Source organism: Trichomycterus rosablanca, chromosome 12, assembly GCF_030014385.1.
Source record: "Trichomycterus rosablanca isolate fTriRos1 chromosome 12, fTriRos1.hap1, whole genome shotgun sequence".
NCBI classification, from domain to species: Eukaryota; Metazoa; Chordata; class Actinopteri; order Siluriformes; family Trichomycteridae; genus Trichomycterus; species Trichomycterus rosablanca.
The window spans coordinates 4,517,605-4,537,261 of record NC_085999.1 but is presented as its reverse complement, the minus strand read 5'-3'; the positions used below and the strand labels follow the sequence as shown (position 1 = coordinate 4,537,261).

General features: G+C 40.9%; 1 protein-coding gene across 1 annotated transcript in view; it reads right to left on the bottom strand.

Moving 5' to 3' along the window:
- Positions 1–12,843, bottom strand: part of abcb6b (ATP-binding cassette, sub-family B (MDR/TAP), member 6b) — a 41,352-nt gene extending 28,509 nt beyond the window's left edge. Inside the window, exons 1-10 of the mRNA XM_063006325.1 lie at positions 12,784–12,843; positions 10,724–10,937; positions 7,403–7,495; positions 6,109–6,301; positions 5,899–6,020; positions 4,958–5,067; positions 4,780–4,845; positions 4,113–4,238; positions 3,567–3,643; positions 2,736–2,799 (exon numbers count right to left, since the gene is read on the bottom strand). Coding sequence (XP_062862395.1) covers positions 2,736–2,799; positions 3,567–3,643; positions 4,113–4,238; positions 4,780–4,845; positions 4,958–5,067; positions 5,899–6,020; positions 6,109–6,301; positions 7,403–7,495; positions 10,724–10,937; positions 12,784–12,843 — 1,125 coding nt within the window. The remainder of the gene's footprint in view (positions 1–2,735; positions 2,800–3,566; positions 3,644–4,112; positions 4,239–4,779; positions 4,846–4,957; positions 5,068–5,898; positions 6,021–6,108; positions 6,302–7,402; positions 7,496–10,723; positions 10,938–12,783) is intronic.
- Positions 12,844–19,657: the final 6,814 nt, after the last annotated feature.

The following is a 19,657-nucleotide window of genomic DNA, read 5'->3' as shown; positions in this document are numbered from 1 at the left end:
AAAATACAAACAAGAACCTGCATAATAACAACACCACACTACAACAACAGGGCCTGTGGGAATGACGCTCCTGAAGCCAAGCTGATTTGCCCTTGCTCAAGGGCCCAACAGTGTCTGCACAAGAAACCTGGTATTCAAACCCACAACCTTCCATTAGATAGCCCAAAGCTCCATGACAGGAATGCAGACTATGAATGCAGGATGTCTTAGTGATATAATACAAATCACTGAGCCCTCATAGGTTATTCCTACTATAGATAATTTGACCTTTAAATGTTCTTCTTTATATATAAGAATAATCCTTACTGTATATAACACATACAGTGCCTTGCAAAAGTATTCGGCCCCCTTGAACTTTTCAACCTTTTGCCACATTTCAGGCTTCAAACATAACGATATGAAATTGTAATTTTTTGTGAACAATCAACAACAAGTGGGACACAATCATAAAGTGGAACGAAATTTATTGGATATTTTAAACTTTTTTTAGAAATAAAAAACTGAAAAGTGGGGCGTGCAATATTATTCAGCCCCCTTGCGTTAATACTTTGTAGCGCCACCTTTTGCTGCGATTACAGCTGCAAGTCGCTTGGGGTATGTCTCTATCAGTTTTGCACATCGAGAGACAGAAATTTTTGCCCATTCTTCCTTGCAAAACAGCTCGAGCTCAGTGAGGTTGGATGGAGAGCGTTTGTGAACAGCAGTTTTCAGCTCTTTCCACAGATTCTCGATGGGATTCAGGTCTGGACTTTGACTTGGCCATTCTAACACCTGGATACGTTTATTTGTGAACCATTCCATTGTAGATTTTGCTTTATGTTTTGGATCATTGTCTTGTTGGAAGATAAATCTCCGTCCCAGTCTCAGGTCTTTTGCAGACTGCAACAGGTTTTCTTCCAGAATGGTCCTGTATTTGGCTCCATCCATCTTCCCATCAATTTTAACCATCTTCCCTGTCCCTGCTGAAGAAAAGCAGGCCCAAACCATGATGCTGCCACCACCATGTTTGACAGTGGGGATGGTGTGTTCAGGGTGATGAGCTGTGTTGCTTTTACGCCAAACATAACGTTTTGCATTTTGGCCAAAAAGTTCGATTTTGGTTTCATCTGACCAGAGCACCTTCTTCCACATGTTTGGTGTGTCTCCCAGGTTACTTTTTATGGATATCTTTGAGAAATGGCTTTCTTCTTGCCACTCTTCCATAAAGGCCAGATTTGTGCAGTGTACGACTGATTGTGTCCTATGGACAGAGTCTCCCACCTCAGCTGTAGATCTCTGCAGTTCATTCAGAGTGATCATGGGCCTCTTGGCTGCATCTCTGATCAGTCTTCTCCTTGTTTGAGCTGAAAGTTTAGAGGGACGGCCGGGTCTTGGTAGATTTGCAGTGGTCTGATACTCCTTCCATTTCAATATGATCGCTTGCACAGTGCTCCTTGAGATGTTTAAAGCTTGGGAAATCTTTTTGTATCCAAATCCGGCTTTAAACTTCTCCACAACAGTATCTCGGACCTGCCTGGTGTGTTCCTTGGTCTTCATGATGCTCTCTGCGCTTTAAACAGAACTCTGAGACTATCACAGAGCAGGTGCATTTATACGGAGACTTGATTACACACAGGTGGATTCTATTTATCACCATCAGTCATTTAGGTCAACATTGGATCATTCAGAGATCCTCACTGAACTTCTGGAGTGAGTTTGCTGCACTGAAAGTAAAGGGGCCGAATAATATTGCACGCCCCACTTTTTAGTTTTTTATTTCTAAAAAAAGTTTAAAATATCCAATAAATTTCGTTCCACTTCACGATTGTGTCCCACTTGTTGTTGATTCTTCACAAAAAATTAAAATTTCATATCGTTATGTTTGAAGCCTGAAATGTGGCAAAAGGTTGAAAAGTTCAAGGGGGCCGAATACTTTTGCAAGGCACTGTATTTGTAGAAACAGAAGGTGAAACAGGGTTAATAACTTCTGCTGTTTAAGTATTACATTTACGTAATTTGTTTTATAAAAATGTAAAATGAGGCAAAATTTCAGGTCCAGTTGTGCAGAAATGTGTGCAGAAATCCATAACGCAACAGTTACAGGGTTGCCAGATATACTCAAAGAAATCGAAACATCTAAAGAATGCTTTGTTTCATTTATTTTTCCATCATTACCATATCAATGACTTCTAAAGGAGCTGTGAATGCTGAGCGGTGCTGCCGGGTGTTGGTTGACTGTTTTTGTGGAAAGGTTTCCCACCGGATGGGGCCAAGCCCCAAGTCCTGACCAGCATGGAGACTCTGGCACAGGCACACACAAACGCACACACCCGGCACCTATTCAATACTAAACGATATTCTAAAATCCTAAAGGTGATTCCACAAGGAAATGAATTAAAAAGGGACATGACTTTTGTTAAACTCCCGACTATAGAAAGGAAGTGGTAGTTCAGTGAGTATTGTTTTTGGGCCCCTAAGGTATGTCCGCAACCCTCATTTCCTTGCATTCTATACAGTCCCAACTGTAAATCACTTTGGACAAAAGTGCCTGAAAATGTTGCAAATGTACCAATCACCAGCTACCAGCTACAAGCAATATTACATGATCACATTGTTATTCAGTTCATTTAAACTACATGTGCTGTTATTTACACACTAAAAAGTGACAATAAATGTGGATTAAATTCAGCATAAGAGACAATTAGCTTGTTAAATGCAGTCCTACTATAAGTAGGTTAAGTGTGTTAATTTCTCACCTCTTCCTCTTCTGTTAGGAGCTCAAACATGTTCTCCATGTCAACAAAAGCAGTCTGGATGAGCCTAAAGAAAGAAATCAAATTTATTATCTAATATATATTTTTTTTTTTTACCTTTTGGCTGGTCCTGTATTTTAGGGTACCCTTACAGCCGACTGTTCTGGTCTGCATACATGATATGGCAAAGTTGTTACACTGATTGCCCTTCCTGACACAACACTACTTCTTTTTTTTTCTATTTTATTAATGCATTTTCTCCCATTTTCTCCCAATTTAGTGTAGTCAATTTGTCTTCTGCTGCTGGTGGATCCCTGATTGCAGTCGAGGTGGGTATAATGCTGCTCACGCCTCCTCCGACCCCCACGCAGTCCTTGGCTGAACCCTTTTTCATCCATGCACTTTGCACAGGCGCCTCTATCTGCTAATCAGGGTCCTTACACAGTGTTTGAAGATCCCACCCACATAGTCCAGTCATCCCGCCCTAGCAGAACCGTGTCTGCTGCAGGCACTGACAATTATGCCCGTTAGATGGTGCCCAGCCGAACGGTGGCAACACCAAGGTTCAACCCGGGGAGTTCAGAATCTCGGCGCTGGTGTGCTAGCAGAATTTCCCGCTGCGCCACCTGGGCGCCCCCCGACACAACACTTCTAACTTTTACCAGGGCTTGGGACCAGCACTAAAAGTGCACTAATAAGTGCATCTATTGACCTGGCTTTCCCAACCAGCTGATGGCACCACTGAGATTTAAACCCTGAATCTCTGGCTTGTGTATTTTTTGTTTGCATTTTAATTCTAAACCAGTAAAATTTGATGTATAAATGTTACTTTACCTGTAGTAAGTGCCAAACCAGTTGAGAGGAACATAGAGCTGGATAATGTAAGTTCCAAACAGAACATAGTCTCCAACCTAGAACATATTATTTAGGTAAAATAAGACAAATATGCACATGCATACAGAACTAAACTAGATTAAATATAGTCTACACTCTAGTGCACAGAATTACACTGAAAGAAAAAAAATCTTCTCTGTAAAGCTAGTCACGTTTATAAAAAAAATCATCACTTAATATATTGGCCACAATTATTTAGACAAAGTTGTGTGAATGCTAATAATTTTAGGTTACAGATCGAAATTAGCGTCACAATTTATCTGCATTTCTAAAACCTGCATGCTTGAGTTTTTTTTCGTAGGCCACCGCATAGCTTTGTGGACCTTACATTAATCAATTATTCTTCTAGCTTCTAGCTTAGCATGTCAATATTGATATTTTAGTTTCATTTATAAGAAACAACATTTGTAATAATTAAAATACGCTTAATTATGAATACACAATATAAGGACTAAAAGGTGAGAAGATTGCACTTGAAAACTGCACCTGAAACTGATCCACTGTGACAAAGTAAGCACAGAGCAGAGATCCAGCCAGCAGGCCAAAGCCGATGATGACGTTCTGGGTCTGGTTTAGGAGGGCCAGGGAGGCACTGCTTTTCCATTCTGAGGACTGAGGAAAAAGCCATAACAAAGGACTCAGTTAAAACAACCACATTATAACCTACACACTTCACAAAAGGTCCCAGCTTTTCTTTGTGTTTGTAGATGTATATGTAAAATGCAATACAAAAATGTGACTTCTTAATTCTATAGAAATAGAAATTGAGAACTGCAACACACTTAAAGCAGATGCGCCATTGGAGTCCGAGTGGCCCGTTCAGTTTCTGGCATGGAAAACTTGATGTCTATTTTTTCCCCCCAAAACAGAAGCTGAAACATGGACTACACTGCTAAGCAGACACTGTTGGGTCACTGAACAAAGCCCTAAACCCTCATGACTCCAGGGGTGCCATACAATGCAAACAATGGGATACATGGGAAAACGATTTTATTGTACTGTACACTGAATATGTTTATATGACAAAGGTGTTAATCTTGAGAACAGCTTTGCCCAGAAACCTTGGTGGTATTTCTGCATAGAACTACCCAAACATCCTTAACAGGTTAATTTCAACTTTTAAAATCAATACGATAATTATAATGAAATGTACCTGATACTGTAAGATTGCCTCCTCAAAGCGCCTGACTTCATAACTCTCAGAATTGTAGTATTTTACCTTCAAAGAAAAACAGCTGTCATTTATGCCCTGTGATGCAGGTTTAAACACAACAGGCACTCATCAAAAAAGCTCATCTCTGTAGAGGGATATTTGCTCAGCTGTGACTTACAGTTTCGAAGTTAAGAAGCGAGTCCACTGCTTTGGATTTTGCATTGTTGTCTTGTGTGTTCATGTCTCGTCTGTACTTGGTTCTCCACTCTGTGATGACGATGGTCAGCACTAAAGACATAATAGACAAGTTACCCAGTAATATTACAGCACAATGTCACAGTTAAAGTTAGGCCAGCACTCAGTTTAGCAAGTTTTTGGTTTATGCCAGAACCTATTTCAACATTTACTAAAAACTTCCAGTCAGTTCCAGAATTATTGGCACCCCTGGTAAAGATGGGTAAATTGTTTGTTTATTTTAACTTGTTTTACACACTTTGGTTACATTCATGACAGAAAACACAAGGTCATATCGAACACAGTCATGGACAATTTAGTATCTCCAATTCACCTCAATTGCAAGCCTTTTGACTATGGGAGAAAAACCGGAGCACCCGGAGGAAACCCACACAGACACAGGGAGAATCATGCAAACTCCACACAGTGAGGACCCGGACCACCCCACCTGGGGATCAAACCCAGGACCTTTTTGCTGTGAGGCGACAGTGCTACCCACCGAGCCACCATGCCGCCAAGATGGGTAAAAAGGTAATGGAATTGGTTTTTTAGTGGTCAGTTAGCTCAGTCTTCCACCAAGGTAATGAGAGAACTTTAACCTTTAATTAATGCAAATTAATTACAAAAAATATGATTAATTACAAGAGTACTAATAATTTTCGTTTTGACTGCAACTCTCTTAGTTTGGACTAATTACTATTGCAAATGCCAACACTGCAATAAAGATTGTCAAACATCATATCATGCTGCTATCATAGCTCATAGTATATTATATAAAGACTATTAAATAATACATTAATCAATGTTAACTAATCAAACAATATATAGCAATTAGAATACTTTAACAAAATGGAACAATAATTATGTAATAATTCCTAAACTTACTGAGGTAGAGGAACATGCAGATGAAGACAATAAGGCCAAACCAGGCATTAAAATATGAGATAAAGTAAATGATGGCGATGATGATGTCTGCAATAGTAGGCAGGATGGTAAACAAGATGTAGCTGTAAAACAGATAAAAAACTATTATTATTAGACAAACACAACCAGTACAGACATTTATGTTAAGATAACGTAAGGACGCAAGCTTACTTTAATAGGTTGGTGACGGAGGAGGTGCCGCGATCGATGCTGCGCAGAACATCACCCGTCTTTCTGCCCAGGTGCCAGCGCAGAGAAAGTGAATGCAGGTGGGCAAACAGCTGAAGCTGTACTGTGCGACTGGTGTGCTGTTGGACTCGTGTCCACAGAAAGGAGCGCATGTTACTGACAAAGCCTGAGGTTCCTACCAGAGATAAAAAGATAAACAAAAATTAACAAGGTAAAAGGATTTTTCACCAAGTACTGAGGCAGGGGGGTGAATAACAGTCTATTCAAAATTATGGTCAACTAATGTTCTCAAAATTGCCTGCATGTAACAATACTTTCTTCTGTTTACTGAAATGTCTTGTTATACATTTTTATTCTAATCTAAACATATCAACATAACCTTTAAGGTGAGGGGGTTGAATATTTCCAACTGCGACTGTATGTAATTACTTTTTTAAGCTGAAAAGCAGGTTAAACAAAGCACATACTCAACGTGAGAGGTTTACTTATCTTTACTTGGATGGGTCACAATTTCTGTTTTATTCTGTGACTGCTTATAAGGTTTGTTATAAAGGCTGTGTGTAGCAAAGCAGATAAACTTCGTTTACCAAAAGTTGGTAATCTCTAGTACATCAAGTAATTACGGACAAACACGGAAATGGTCCAACATACAGGCTTGGAAGAAGAGCTAGCAGGATTTAATTAAATTCTGATTATTTTAACACTATTAACACTTCAAAAATCTCTCCAGGTTTAAACACTTTGGCTGATAGTTCCATTCCGGTGAACTATAACAGCCTCCATGCTTTTGGGATTTTACAGTGTGTCTGTAGGAGCTTGTGCCCATTCAGTCAAAAAACATTTATGAGATTAGACAGTGATGTTGGATGAAAATAATGTCTGGCTTGCAAATTATATTGTAATGTATACCAAAGGTGTACAAAGTGGATAAAGTCATGGCTCTGCAGTTCACAGGTATTATTCCACTACAAACACATCAAAACACTTCTTAATGATCATGTTGGAATAGAAAAGTGCCTTAAAAGCATTTGAAACTTTAAGTTCATGTTTAAGTTCAGATTTTATACATCTGGTTATGACCGGTGTGACTAAAAGTATTACACCTAATAATTAAAATGGGAGTCCATAAACTTTTGGCACTACATAGAGCATGTCTGGGAGTTCAGCTAAGGGTTGCAATAAAGGGGGCAGAGAGAGTGTGATGCAGAATATGCAGTGTGTGTGTGTGTGTGTGTGTGTGTGTGTGTGTGTGTGTGTGTGTGTGTTTGCAGCTCACCTGTTCCCCCACCCTGTAGGAACTTGAGAAGGACGTAGATACACACTGTGGTTGCGAGTGTTCCCCACGTCTCTTTTTCTGACAGCTGATTTACTGTATAATGTACAAGCACAGCACACAGATACAGTTTATTACATAAGGCTGAATACTGAGGCAGGTGAGGGTCTGGTTTCATGTGGGCCTGTACTGGGGGGAAGAGGGACAAGTTTTGTCTGGTCAGGCATGCCTAGCTAATACTAAGGGTCAAACAGTATGAAATCCATGTATATGAACTAGGTAGAGCAACACCTAACAACTAAATGACAAGTTTATTAATATATGTGTATTGCATAAAATAAAACCCTTGATATAATACGTGGTATTTGTTGATACAATATTTTTAGACTGAACCAGCATGTTAGGAATTGAACTTGAACTCTGGTTACTGAGTAAGGAAACACATATAATAAAAGATTCATTGAACCAAACCTAAGTCCATGACCTCAGTTAAAGACTGTTCACTTCTTTGTCCTCGTCTCACTGACTTATGCATGAGCTTAGAATAGAAAGCATCGCAGAGGAGCCACGGTGCATACCCACTCAGGATGATATATTAAAGAGGGAGGGCTTCCGTCTGAGCCGACAGAGAACTCGGACCTTTTTTTATTCATTTACATTCATGGCCGTTTGGATTGTGCACCAAGCATCAAAAAGAAAGAAGAAAAGGTGGGGGAATTAAAGAAAAGCAAAAAAAAAAAAAAAACTATAAAGGGAAATTTCGCCAATGCAAGTGCAAAAAAACCCAACTTTTCTTTTGGCCGTGCTGGCGAGTGAGCTGATTTTCAGCCTTGGCATTGGGCAGAGGGGGCTGTGGACAAAAAGCCCTCTGTACCAGCATGTTAACTCTGCTAAAGGCTCCTAATGCCCCCTAATCGTGACTGGCAGGGTTGGTGACCTCCCCTATCACCCCACCGACCTCACTCGGCCTGACAAAAGCTCACTTCTCTCCGGGACTGCTTTCATCTCACAGAAAGCACTATAGCCGTCAGAGCGCTGAAAGGACAGAGAAATTCATGGCTGCTGTTAACCTGAGTCAGTCTGGGACAGCAGGGGGAAGATGCTCACTTGAAAGAGGCAGAGGCCTAATTAGTAATAATGATCAGCAGTATGAGGATACTCAACGTGAGGTGAGTATAAAATAAAAAAAGAGGACAAGGGAGAGAATAAGGGGAAGAATAAAGAAGGGGTGCACAGGCAGGAGAAAGGAGTGAAACAAAGCTTTGGGCCATGGAAAGGTTTAGCATAGTTGGTCTTTGTCCCATGTTTCCTTTGAAAAGAGTCAGATGCTTTTTGACTTGTGAGAAGGGAGGGCTTTGATTTCGCTCAGGGGTTTTGAGTCGGTCTGCCATGCAGTTGGCCCAAAACAACAAGGAGCTAAGAAACTTAAAGGCTTGAATTATTTTTTTACCTTCCTGTTCTCATACTAGTAACCACAAGTAACCACAAGTTACTGTTAGTGCCAGTGTTACGAATGTGACATCTGGACATATATTGACTTGCTAAGAGTCTCACTGTCTGCACAACTAAGACAGTATCATCTTGTATAGCCATTTAGTGAAAAAGCAGAACAGTAAAAACAACAGTAGGGTTTTTTCTTATTGTGGGTCTGGTATGAAATATTTGGGGAAGGTGACATAACTAATTATGCGGAGTACAAAATGTGGGTTGGATGTGCGCTTGGACTACTGCAACTCCCTCCTGGCAGGTGCTCCCATGCCTGCTATTAAACCCTTGCAATTCATCCAAAATGCAGCTGCTCGCCTGGTTTTTAACCAACCTAAACCACTGCCACATCACCACACTGCTGCGTTCTCTTCACTAGCTTCCTGTAGCTGCACACATTCAGTTTTTTACTCACCTACAAAGCCAAAAATGGACCAGCCCCAAGCTACCTTCAAGGTCTAATAAAACCCGCTCTGTATCACGCAACCTCCAAGCCACTAGTCTTGCTCGACTTGATCCTACACCCAGAACTCGAGGAAGACCAGCATCAAGTCTCTTCTCTGTTCTAGCACCCAAGTGGTGGAACAAGCTTTCTCTGTCTGTCCAAACATCTGAGTCTCTTACTGTCTTCAAAAGACGATTAAAAACCTTCATCACCTCTTTACTAAGCACTTAAACTGACATGAACTTACTAATGCTCTTATTTATTATTTATTTCAGCATATTTGTATTTTTTGACTGTTGTCTACTTAAACTAGAGTAAGGTAACGTTTACTATGGTAGCACTTTTGTAAGTCCCTCTGGATAAGAACAACTAAAAGTAAGAACAAAAACGTAAAATGAAATACCACTTCATTATAACCACTTTATTTGTGGTATATTAGTCAGCTGCAAAGAGGACATGGTCAATTGGTCAGGGCAAGTTAGCACAACATAAAGTTTAAGAATATAAACTAACTATGCATTAACATTTGCAGATTTTATTTTAATAATTTGCTAAAGACGCAGCATTTACTTATACATAATGTGGCCTGGTGTGTCAAAACATTTTATACATCAATTTTGTCTGATTACAATTTTAGCTTTTAAATAAAAATAAAATACTGCATACATTTACACAAACTGGCACTCAGGTGGCAGAGGTGTAAATCACACTAGTCCACTACTGCTAAGATCTGGGGTTTGAATCCCAGCAGTGCTATTGCCTGTATAATAGTGCTGGTCCCAAGCCCAGATTTGTTTGTTTATTAGGATTTTAATGTCATTTTTCAAAAACTTTTTGGTTATATTCATGACAGGAACAGTAGTTCCTATACACAAGGTTTATCAGTCTTGGACAATTTTGTATCTCCAGTTCACCTCACTTGCACATCTTTGGGCTGTGAGAGAAAACCGGAGCACCCGGAGGAAACCCACGAAGACATGGGGAGAACATGCAAACTCCACACAGAAAAGACCCGGACTGTAAAAATAAATAACTATACAACTGTAACTATTACTATATAAAGATGCTGCTAAATAACTATACATATATACTGCCTGTATGACAGTTGTGTAAAGTGCAGGACCAGAGTTATTTCCAGAAATATTTCTATAAATAACTGTAGTCCACTTATTGCAATATGAAAGAACTGGACACAGATTGTAAAGGCACACACTTTCCATTTACTAAAGCTCATACACTGACATAAGTTTGAATATTGTGCCCTCTTGTGTGTGATAACTAACACTGCATGGAGTGCTGGTCGATTCACCTATTTTAAGCTGCATTTTACACCCAACCCACCTTTGATTTTAAAGTTTACCAGTTCACGTCATGCAGCAGCCACTGCCTCTTACCTATGTTCTTGCTGTAAATGGGCACGAATACATTGATGAGACGATCTGTTCCCAGGAGGCAGAGACACAAAAACACAAGAATCTGGAGTGGACCACTCGCTCTCGGCCACATGTAGGGCAGAAGCAAAGCCACTTTCCTCTTCCAGCCTTGCCATGTAGATTGGGACACAACCTTGACCTCATGAACTTGAGCCTGTCGACCACCACTGCTGGGCTGGAAACAAAAAAATACAAAATGTTATTAAAAGACTAATTAAATGCAGGTGTTTCATTTAGTCCCATTGCCATAGGTGTAAAAAAACAAGCACCCAGCCATGCAGTCTGCTTTTATAAATATTTGTGAAGGAATGGGCCGTTCTAAAGAGCTCACTGAATTAAGGGTGGTACTGTAATAAGATATAATAAGAATGCACATAATGCATAAAAGTTACCAACGCTCTGGTGACTCAATAACTGCAGAGTTCCAAACCTTCCTCTGGCAATCAGCACTAAATCTGTGCACCAGGAGCTTCATGGCATGGATTTCCATGGCTGAGCAAGTGCATGTAAGCCTTACATCATCAAGTACAATGCCATGAATCAGATGGACTGGTGTAAAGCACACTGCCAATGAAAAAGATGCATTGACTACTATAGTTGTGTTTAGTACTGTCTTTTTTCTGTGATAACAAAAAATATGGCAGGTATTGTTATAAAATATGTAGTGTGACCATTTACATTTTTAACATTTAGCAGACGACTTCATTCAAAGCAACTTACATTACAGCTACAGTACACAGTCTGAGCAATTGAGGGTTGAGAGCCTTGCTCAAGGGCCCAACAAAAGCAACGTGGCAGTGGTGGGGCTCGAAACAGCGACCTTCTGATTACTAGTCTAGTACCTTAACCACTAAGCTACGGCTTGACCACAGAAAGCTAAAAGAGTTAAAGAAATGAACATGTGTATGCAAAGTAATTAGATTTATTTAAATATACTCCAGTGCAATGCAGTCATTACAAACATAGGTATTTTTAGACAGTGCAAATAACTTAAAAGTATAAAGAGTATTTGTACCAACTAACATTTCCTGTGCCTTGAAATTGATTATCTAATAATAATTCAATTCATTATACAGATACAAAAAGATTTTAGTTAAATCACTATTTGATGTAATTAATGAAACCTGTTTTACACCCTTAGGCAATCTATAACTGAAAGAGAAACCAACCCGGACCTTCAAATGTCATACTGCTGTATAATAGTAATTGCATTTCATAGTCAATATATTTCTATATTTTTTATTCTAGTCTATTTACCTTATTTACTGTACTTACACTGTTTTATTTATTTATTAGTATTTTAACATCATGTTTTACACACTTTGGTTACATTCATGACAAGAACGGTAGTTACTGGTTACACAAGATTCATCAGTTCACAAGTTTGAATGTCAAACACAGTCATGGACAATTTTGTATCTCCAATTCACCTCACTTGCATGTCTTTGGCCTGTGGGAGGATACCGGAGCACCGGGAGGAAACCCACACAGACACGGGGAGAACATGCAAACTCCACACAGTAAGGGGATCGAACCCAGGACCTTCTTGCTGTGAGGCGACAGTGCCACCGAGCTAAAGATTGTTGTTAAATCACTATTTTCAAACTACCTAAACGCGTTTTAAACCTGTAGACCATCTATAACTGAAAAAGAACCCAACCTTGACCTTTATAAGGTCAGTGGTAGCCTAATGGGTAGGGCTTTGAGCTGAAAAGTTAAGAGTTCGAGTCCAGGCTCTGCCATGCAGCCACTGTTGGACCCTTGAGCAAGGCCCTTTGTTCCAGGGGTCGTACAATGGCTGACCCTGCACTCTGACCCCAGCTTCCAAACAAAGAATTTAGTTGTACTGTACATCTGTATATGTATATATGACAAATAAAGGCATTCTATATTCTACATTTATTCTTATATTCTATATTCCTAAAGCTGATAATACAGTATTACAGTCCTCAGCTGTACACATGCAGGTCAACGCTATTGTTCATTATTATAAAAACATGCATGTCCTAACAGTCTCTTACCTCCACACATAATGTAAAATCTGTTTCTTTTGCTTCCTTCTTTTTACTTTTTCTCGCCATCTGTTGCTCTGTGAGTTTCAGGTTATTTAAAGCAAAGCTGTTCTGTTCATGTTCTGTCGCTTCATAAACATTTGCGCATTTTCACAGCGAGTTGTCCAGAAATGTATCAGCTGTTGTACATATATAAGCCTCGTATGTAAATCTTTATGTAACAGCAGCACTTTTATTCTCAGGCGTGTTTGGTTGCTTTTTTTGTTCAGTGAAAACAAAAGTACAAACACGAACCACCGTCACCAAACAACAGCGCTCACCGGTCATATGACTGCCCGGCTTCTAGTCACGTGATCCACAGAACCAAGCGCTTAAACACAAGGTTGCCAGATCGGTTAGATTTAAATTAATTTGTTTACACGTGTTTTCTTATCGTGAGTGCCCGGTTTTACTGCTGGGTTCGGTTCCACAATTATTCCCAGTGTTGCCACTCCTTGGAATTTCCCCCAAAATCAAGTCTACAAGTCTATGGTCTACAGTCCTTGTTTCTACACTCACTGTCCATTTTATCAGCTCCACTTACCATATAGAAGCACTTTGTAGTACAATTACTGACTGTAGTTCATCTGTTTCTCTGTTCTTCAATGGTCAGGACTCTCCCAGAACCACCACAGAGCAGGTATTATTTAGGTGGTGGATCATTCTCAGCACTGCATCGACCCTGACATGGTGGTGGTGTGTTAGTGTGTGTTGTGCTGGTATGAGTGGATCAGACACAGCAGCGCTGCTGGAGTTTTTAAACACCTCACTGTCACTGCTGGACTGAGAATAGTCCACCAACCAAAAATATTCAGCCAACAGCGCCCTGTGGTCAGCGTCCTGTGACCACTGATGAAGGTCTAGAAGATGACCGACTCAAACAGCAGCAATAGATGAGCGATCGTCTCTGACTTTACATCTACAAGGTGGACCAACTAGGTAGGAGTGTCTAATAGAGTGGACAGTGAGTGTTTAAAAACTCCAGCAGCGCTGCTGTGTCTGATCCACTCATACCAGCACAACACAACACCAACACACCACCACCAAGTCAGTGTCACTGCAGTGCTGAGAATCATCCACCACCTAAATAATACCTGCTCTGTGGTGGTCCTGTGGGGGTCCTGACCATTGAAGAACAGGGTGAAAGCAGGTTAAAACAGTATGCAGAGAGACAGATGGACTACAGTCAGTAATTGTAGAACTACAAAGTGCTTCTATATGGTTAATGGAGCTGATAAAATGGACAGTGAGTGTAGAAACAAGGGGGTGGTTTTATGGCTGATCGGTGTAAATACTACTAAATAATAACCTTTGGTTGTCGCTGGTCATTTCTATGGCTACTGTACATTTACTTCTTTACTTGATGCCTCACAGCAAGAAGGTCCTGGGTTTGATTCCCAGGTGGAGCAGTCCAAGTCCTTTCTGTGTGGAGTTCTGCAAGTTCTCCCTGCGTGGATTTCCTCCGTGAGCTCCGGTTTCCTCCCACAGTACAAGTGAGGTGAATTGGAGATACAAAATTGTCCAGGACTGTGTTCGATATAAACTTGTGAACTGATGAATCTTGTGTAATGAGTAACTACTGTACATGTCCTGTCTTGAATGTAACCGAAGTGTGTAAAACATGACGTTAAAATTCTAATAAATAAATAAGTGTTTTTTGTTCCCATCTGAGTTCCACATCCACAGCGCTGCGTAAAAGTATTTTCCCCCTTAATCCATTTTTTCTATTACTATTGCTAACCTGTCACATTTAATTGTTTCAGATCTTTAGAACTCGTAAACACAAAAAATCAGCTTGTAAATGATTATACCATTCATTAAATAAGGGGGCACGATGGCTAAGTGTGGCACTATTGCCTCATAGCAACAAGGTCCTAGGTTCAATGTCCTTTTTTGTGTGGAGTTGGCATGTTCTCCCCATATCTGTGTGGGTTTTCTCTGAAAGCTCTGGTTTCTATACACAACATGGTGTTAAAATCCTAATAAATAAACATTGTATTTAAAGATTTAAACTCATGAATAGTGAAAAAGTAATTGCCTTCTAAAAATAAAACCCAGCAAAAAGAAGCTGAGGACTAAATGGCAAAGACATTGCATTGCTTTATATACAGTGTATCACAAAAGTGAGTACACCCCTCACATTTCTGCAAATATTTCATTATATCTTTTCATGGGACAACACTATAGAAATAAAACTTGGATATAACTTAGAGTAGTCAGTGTACAGCTTGTATAGCAGAGTAGATTTACTGTCTTCTGAAAATAACTCAACACACAGCCATTAATGTCTAAATAGCTGGCAACATAAGTGAGTACACCCCACAGTGAACATGTCCAAATTGTGCCCAAATGTGTCGTTGTCCCTCCCTGGTGTCATGTGTCAAGGTCCCAGGTGTAAATGGGGAGCAGGGCTGTTAAATTTGGTGTTTTGGGTACAATTCTCTCATACTGGCCACTGGATATTCAACATGGCACCTCATGGCAAAGAACTCTGTGAGGATGTGAGAAATAGAATTGTTGCTCTCCACAAAGATGGCCTGGGCTATAAGAAGATTGCTAACACCCTGAAACTGAGCTACAGCATGGTGGCCAAGGTCATACAGCGGTTTTCCAGGACAGGTTCCACTCGGAACAGGCTTCGCCAGGGTCGACCAAAGAAGTTGAGTCCACGTGTTCGGCGTCATATCCAGAGATTGGCTTTAAAAAATAGACACATGAGTGCTGCCAGCATTGCTGCAGAGGTTGAAGACGTGGGAGGTCAGCCTGTCAGTGCTCAGACCATACGCAGCACACTGCATCAACTCGGTCTGCATGGTCGTCATCCCAGAAGGAAGCTGACGCACAAGAAAGCCCACAAACAGTTTGCTGAAGACAAGCAGTCCAAGAACATGGATTACTGGAATGCCCTGTGGTCTGACGAGACCAAGATAAACTTGTTTGGCTCAGATGGTGTCCAGCATGTGTGGCGGCGCCCTGGTGAGAAGTACCAAGACAACTGTATCTTGCCTACAGTCAAGCATGGTGGTGGTAGCATCATGGTCTTGGGCTGCATGAGTGTTGCTGGCACTGGGGAGCTGCAGTTCATTGAGGGAAACATGAATTCCAACATGTACTGTGACATTCTGAAACAGAGCATGATCCCCTCCCTTCGAAAACTGGGCCTCATGGCAGTTTTCCAACAGGATAACGACCCCAAACACAACTTCCAAGATGGCAACTGCCTTGCTGAGGAAGCTGAAGGTAAAGGTGATGGACTAAACCCAATTGAGCACCTGTGGCGCATCCTCAAGTGGAAGGTGGAGGAGTTCAAGGTGTCTAACATCCACCAGCTCCGTGATGTCATCATGGAGGAGTGGAAGAGGATTCCAGTAGCAACCTGTGCAGCTCTGGTGAATTCCATGCCCAGGAGGGTTAAGGCAGTGCTGGATAATAATGGTGGTCACACAAAATATTGACACTTTGGGCACAATTTGGACATGTTCACTGTGGGGTGTACTCACTTATGTTGCAGCTATTTAGACATTAATGGCTGTGTGTTGAGTTATTTTCAGAAGACAGTAAATCTACACTGCTATACAAGTTGTACACTGACTACTCTAAGTTATATCCAAGTTTTATTTCTATAGTGTTGTCCCATGAAAAGATATAATGAAATATTTGCAGAAATGTGAGGGGTGTACTCACTTTTGTGATACACTGTATATAACCATGTATGTATGAGCTGCACTGTGGCATAGCAGGGGAAATAAAGTGCTGCATAGCAACATGGTTCCTGAAATTCTAGGTTTAATTAATTATATTAAATATATTAGATATAATTAATTATATTAATTAAAATAAAATCACATGCTACCAGTGAGTGGTTTTTAAATTAAGTCTTAAATTAAGCTGTTTACGTTTTTATGTTGGAATGACTCACGGCTGCCTGTTGCTCCTCTGATGTATGGAATATGTGGAATGTGGAAAATAAAAATCAAACAGAGACTCTGTTGAGACACTAAAGGTTCAAGTCTGTGCAACATTTTGTGTATGATATTCTCATTTGCTTTTCTAACCATCTTCAGTAACCACTTTTCCTGGTTAAGATCTCAATGGATTTAAAGCCTATACTAGAAATAATGTACACAAGGTCTGAATAGATCCTCGCCAGTCCACTGTAGGACATCACACCCACACTTACAGGTCATTTAGAGCAGTCAATTTACCTCCTACTCTAACTAGGTGTAAGTGTAAGTGTAATCCAAGGTGTATTACTGCCCTCCACCTATTGTTACCTGGCAGTGAAAGTGAATAAAACAATAACTAAGAAATTAATGAAAATGTACATTGGGTTTTAAATTTGCTAATTGCTTTAAATGAGGTACTTCTAGCTGATTTTGGCAGACCAATCTTCTGAAAAAGTGTATTTTGAAATGTAGGTGTACACTGATCAGCCATAACATTAAAACCACCTAGTTGTTTCTACACTGACTGTCCATTTTATCAGCTACACTGACCATATAGAAGCACATTGAGGTTCTTTAAATACTGACTGTAGTCCATCTGTTTCTCTGCATACTTTGTTAGCCCCCTTTCACCCTGTTCTTCAATGATCGAGACCTCCACAGGACCACCACAGAGCAGGTATTATTTAGGTGGTGGATCATTCTCAGCACTGCAGTGACACTGACATGGTGGTGGTGTGTTAGTGTGTGTTGTGCTGGTATGAGCGGATCAGACACAGCAGCGCTGAAGGAGTTTTTAAATACCGTGTCCACTCACTGTCCACTCTATTAGACACTCCTACCTAGTTGGTCCACCTTGTAGATGTAAAGTCAGAGACACAGGACGCTGCCCATGGGGCGCTGTTGGCTGGATGTTTTTGCTTGGTGGACTATTCTCAGTCCAGCAGTGACAGTGAGGTGTTTAAAAACTCCAGCAGCGCTGCTGTGTCTGATCCACTCATACCAGCACAACACACACTAACACACCACCACCATGTCAGTGTCACTGCAGTGCTGAGAATGATCCAACACCTAAATAATACCTGCTCTGTGGTGGTCATGGGAGAGTCCTGACTATTGAAGAACAACATGAAAGGGGGCTAACAAAGCATGCAAAGAAACAGATGGACTTCAGTCAGTAATTGTAGAACTACAAAGTGCTTCTATATGGTAAGTGGAGCTGATAAAATGGACAGTGAATGTAGAAACAAGAAGGTGGTTTTAATGTTATGGTTGATCGGTGTATACACTACTGAACTCCCCCATTCCATTTTTATATATTAGAATCATTTCCTTATGTGAGACTGAAGCAAACAAAAAAATTGATTAGGCCTACATTTCAAAACCCTCACAAAAGACCAGAGGGGAAAAACAGACATGAAAAGGCACTAGAAGAAAAATAGATAGATTCAGTGCATGTGGAGATAGACAAAGAAGAGTGAGAACGACAAAGAGAAGACATTATCATCTCTGACCACAATGGGCTGCTTTCTGTGGTGGACAGTTATCTGACTTATCTCCTTCCCATTGTGTGCGTGTGTGTGTGTGTGTGTGTGTGTGTGTTGTAAGAAAGGCTGGGGATTAATAGCTGTGCGCCTGTCTGCTGGATGTTAGGTGAGCTTTTATGCTGTCCATCACATAGCTCATTTTGTACCCTCAGCCTTATTGCCCTGTTGAATAGAAATATAGTCTCTTCGTAATCCATCCGAACCAACCAAATGAAATTTAGGGAGGATAAAAGGTTGGCAGCACAGACGGGTAGTGTAAGTTAGGAGCTTGAGTGGCCCAGCGGGAGTTCGAATCTCAACTGTGCTATCGGCCAGTCGGGCGTCTATACAAATATGATTTTTGCAGATATGCATTTATTAATTTATTTATCATTTCCTCTTATTGTCTGTAGGAAAATAGTCTACATTGGTTTTTCTCTACTGGTGGGCAGCACGGTGGCTTAGTGGGTAGCACTGCCGCCTCACAGCAAGAAGGTCCCAAGATAGGGCGGTTCAGGTCCTTTCTGTGTGGAGTTTGCATGTTCTCCCAGTGTCTGCGTGGATTTCCTCCGGGAGCTCCGGTTTCCTCCCACAGTCCAAAGACGTGCAAGTGAGGTGAACTGGAGATACTAAATTGTCCATGACTGTGTTTGATATAACCTTGTGAACTGATGAACCTTGTGTAATGAGTAACTACCGTTCCTGTCATGAATGTAACCAAAGTGTGTAAAATATGACGTTAAAATCCCAATAAACCATCTCTTCTGGTACTCAGATTTATTAACACCTTCCAAAAACGTATAACTGCACGGTCTAAAAGTCTAAACTGCACCTAGGTGTGAGTGAGTGAGCTTTGCTCTGTGATGGACTGGCTAAGAAACAGATCACACAACAAGAAAGTAGTAAAGCCACGTAACTGTGTATCCATGCTCAACACATGTAACACACAGCATCATGCAAATGCAAAAGTGGGGCCGCTCAGGTGGCGCAGCGGTAAAAACACACGCTGGAACCAGAGCTGGGATCTCAAATACATCGTATCGAATCTCAGCTCTGCCTGCCAGCTAAGGCTGAGCGGCCACATGAACAACGATTGGCCTGTTGTTCAGATATGGGCGGGACTAAGCCGGATGGGGTCTCTCTCTCATGACGGGTGCAATTACTCTGCTGGCTGATTGATGCCGCCTGCACAGAGATGAGAAAAGAGTGCTGTCAGGGTGTGTCTCTCTGTACACAGTGCTGAGCTGCACTGCACTCGTCAAAGTGCAGGTGATAAAATGCCCATGTGTCGGAGGGGTGTGGGTTAGCTTCGTTCTCCTCGATCAGAGCGGGGATCGGCATTGGTGGAGAGGAAGCATGACGCAATCGGACAAT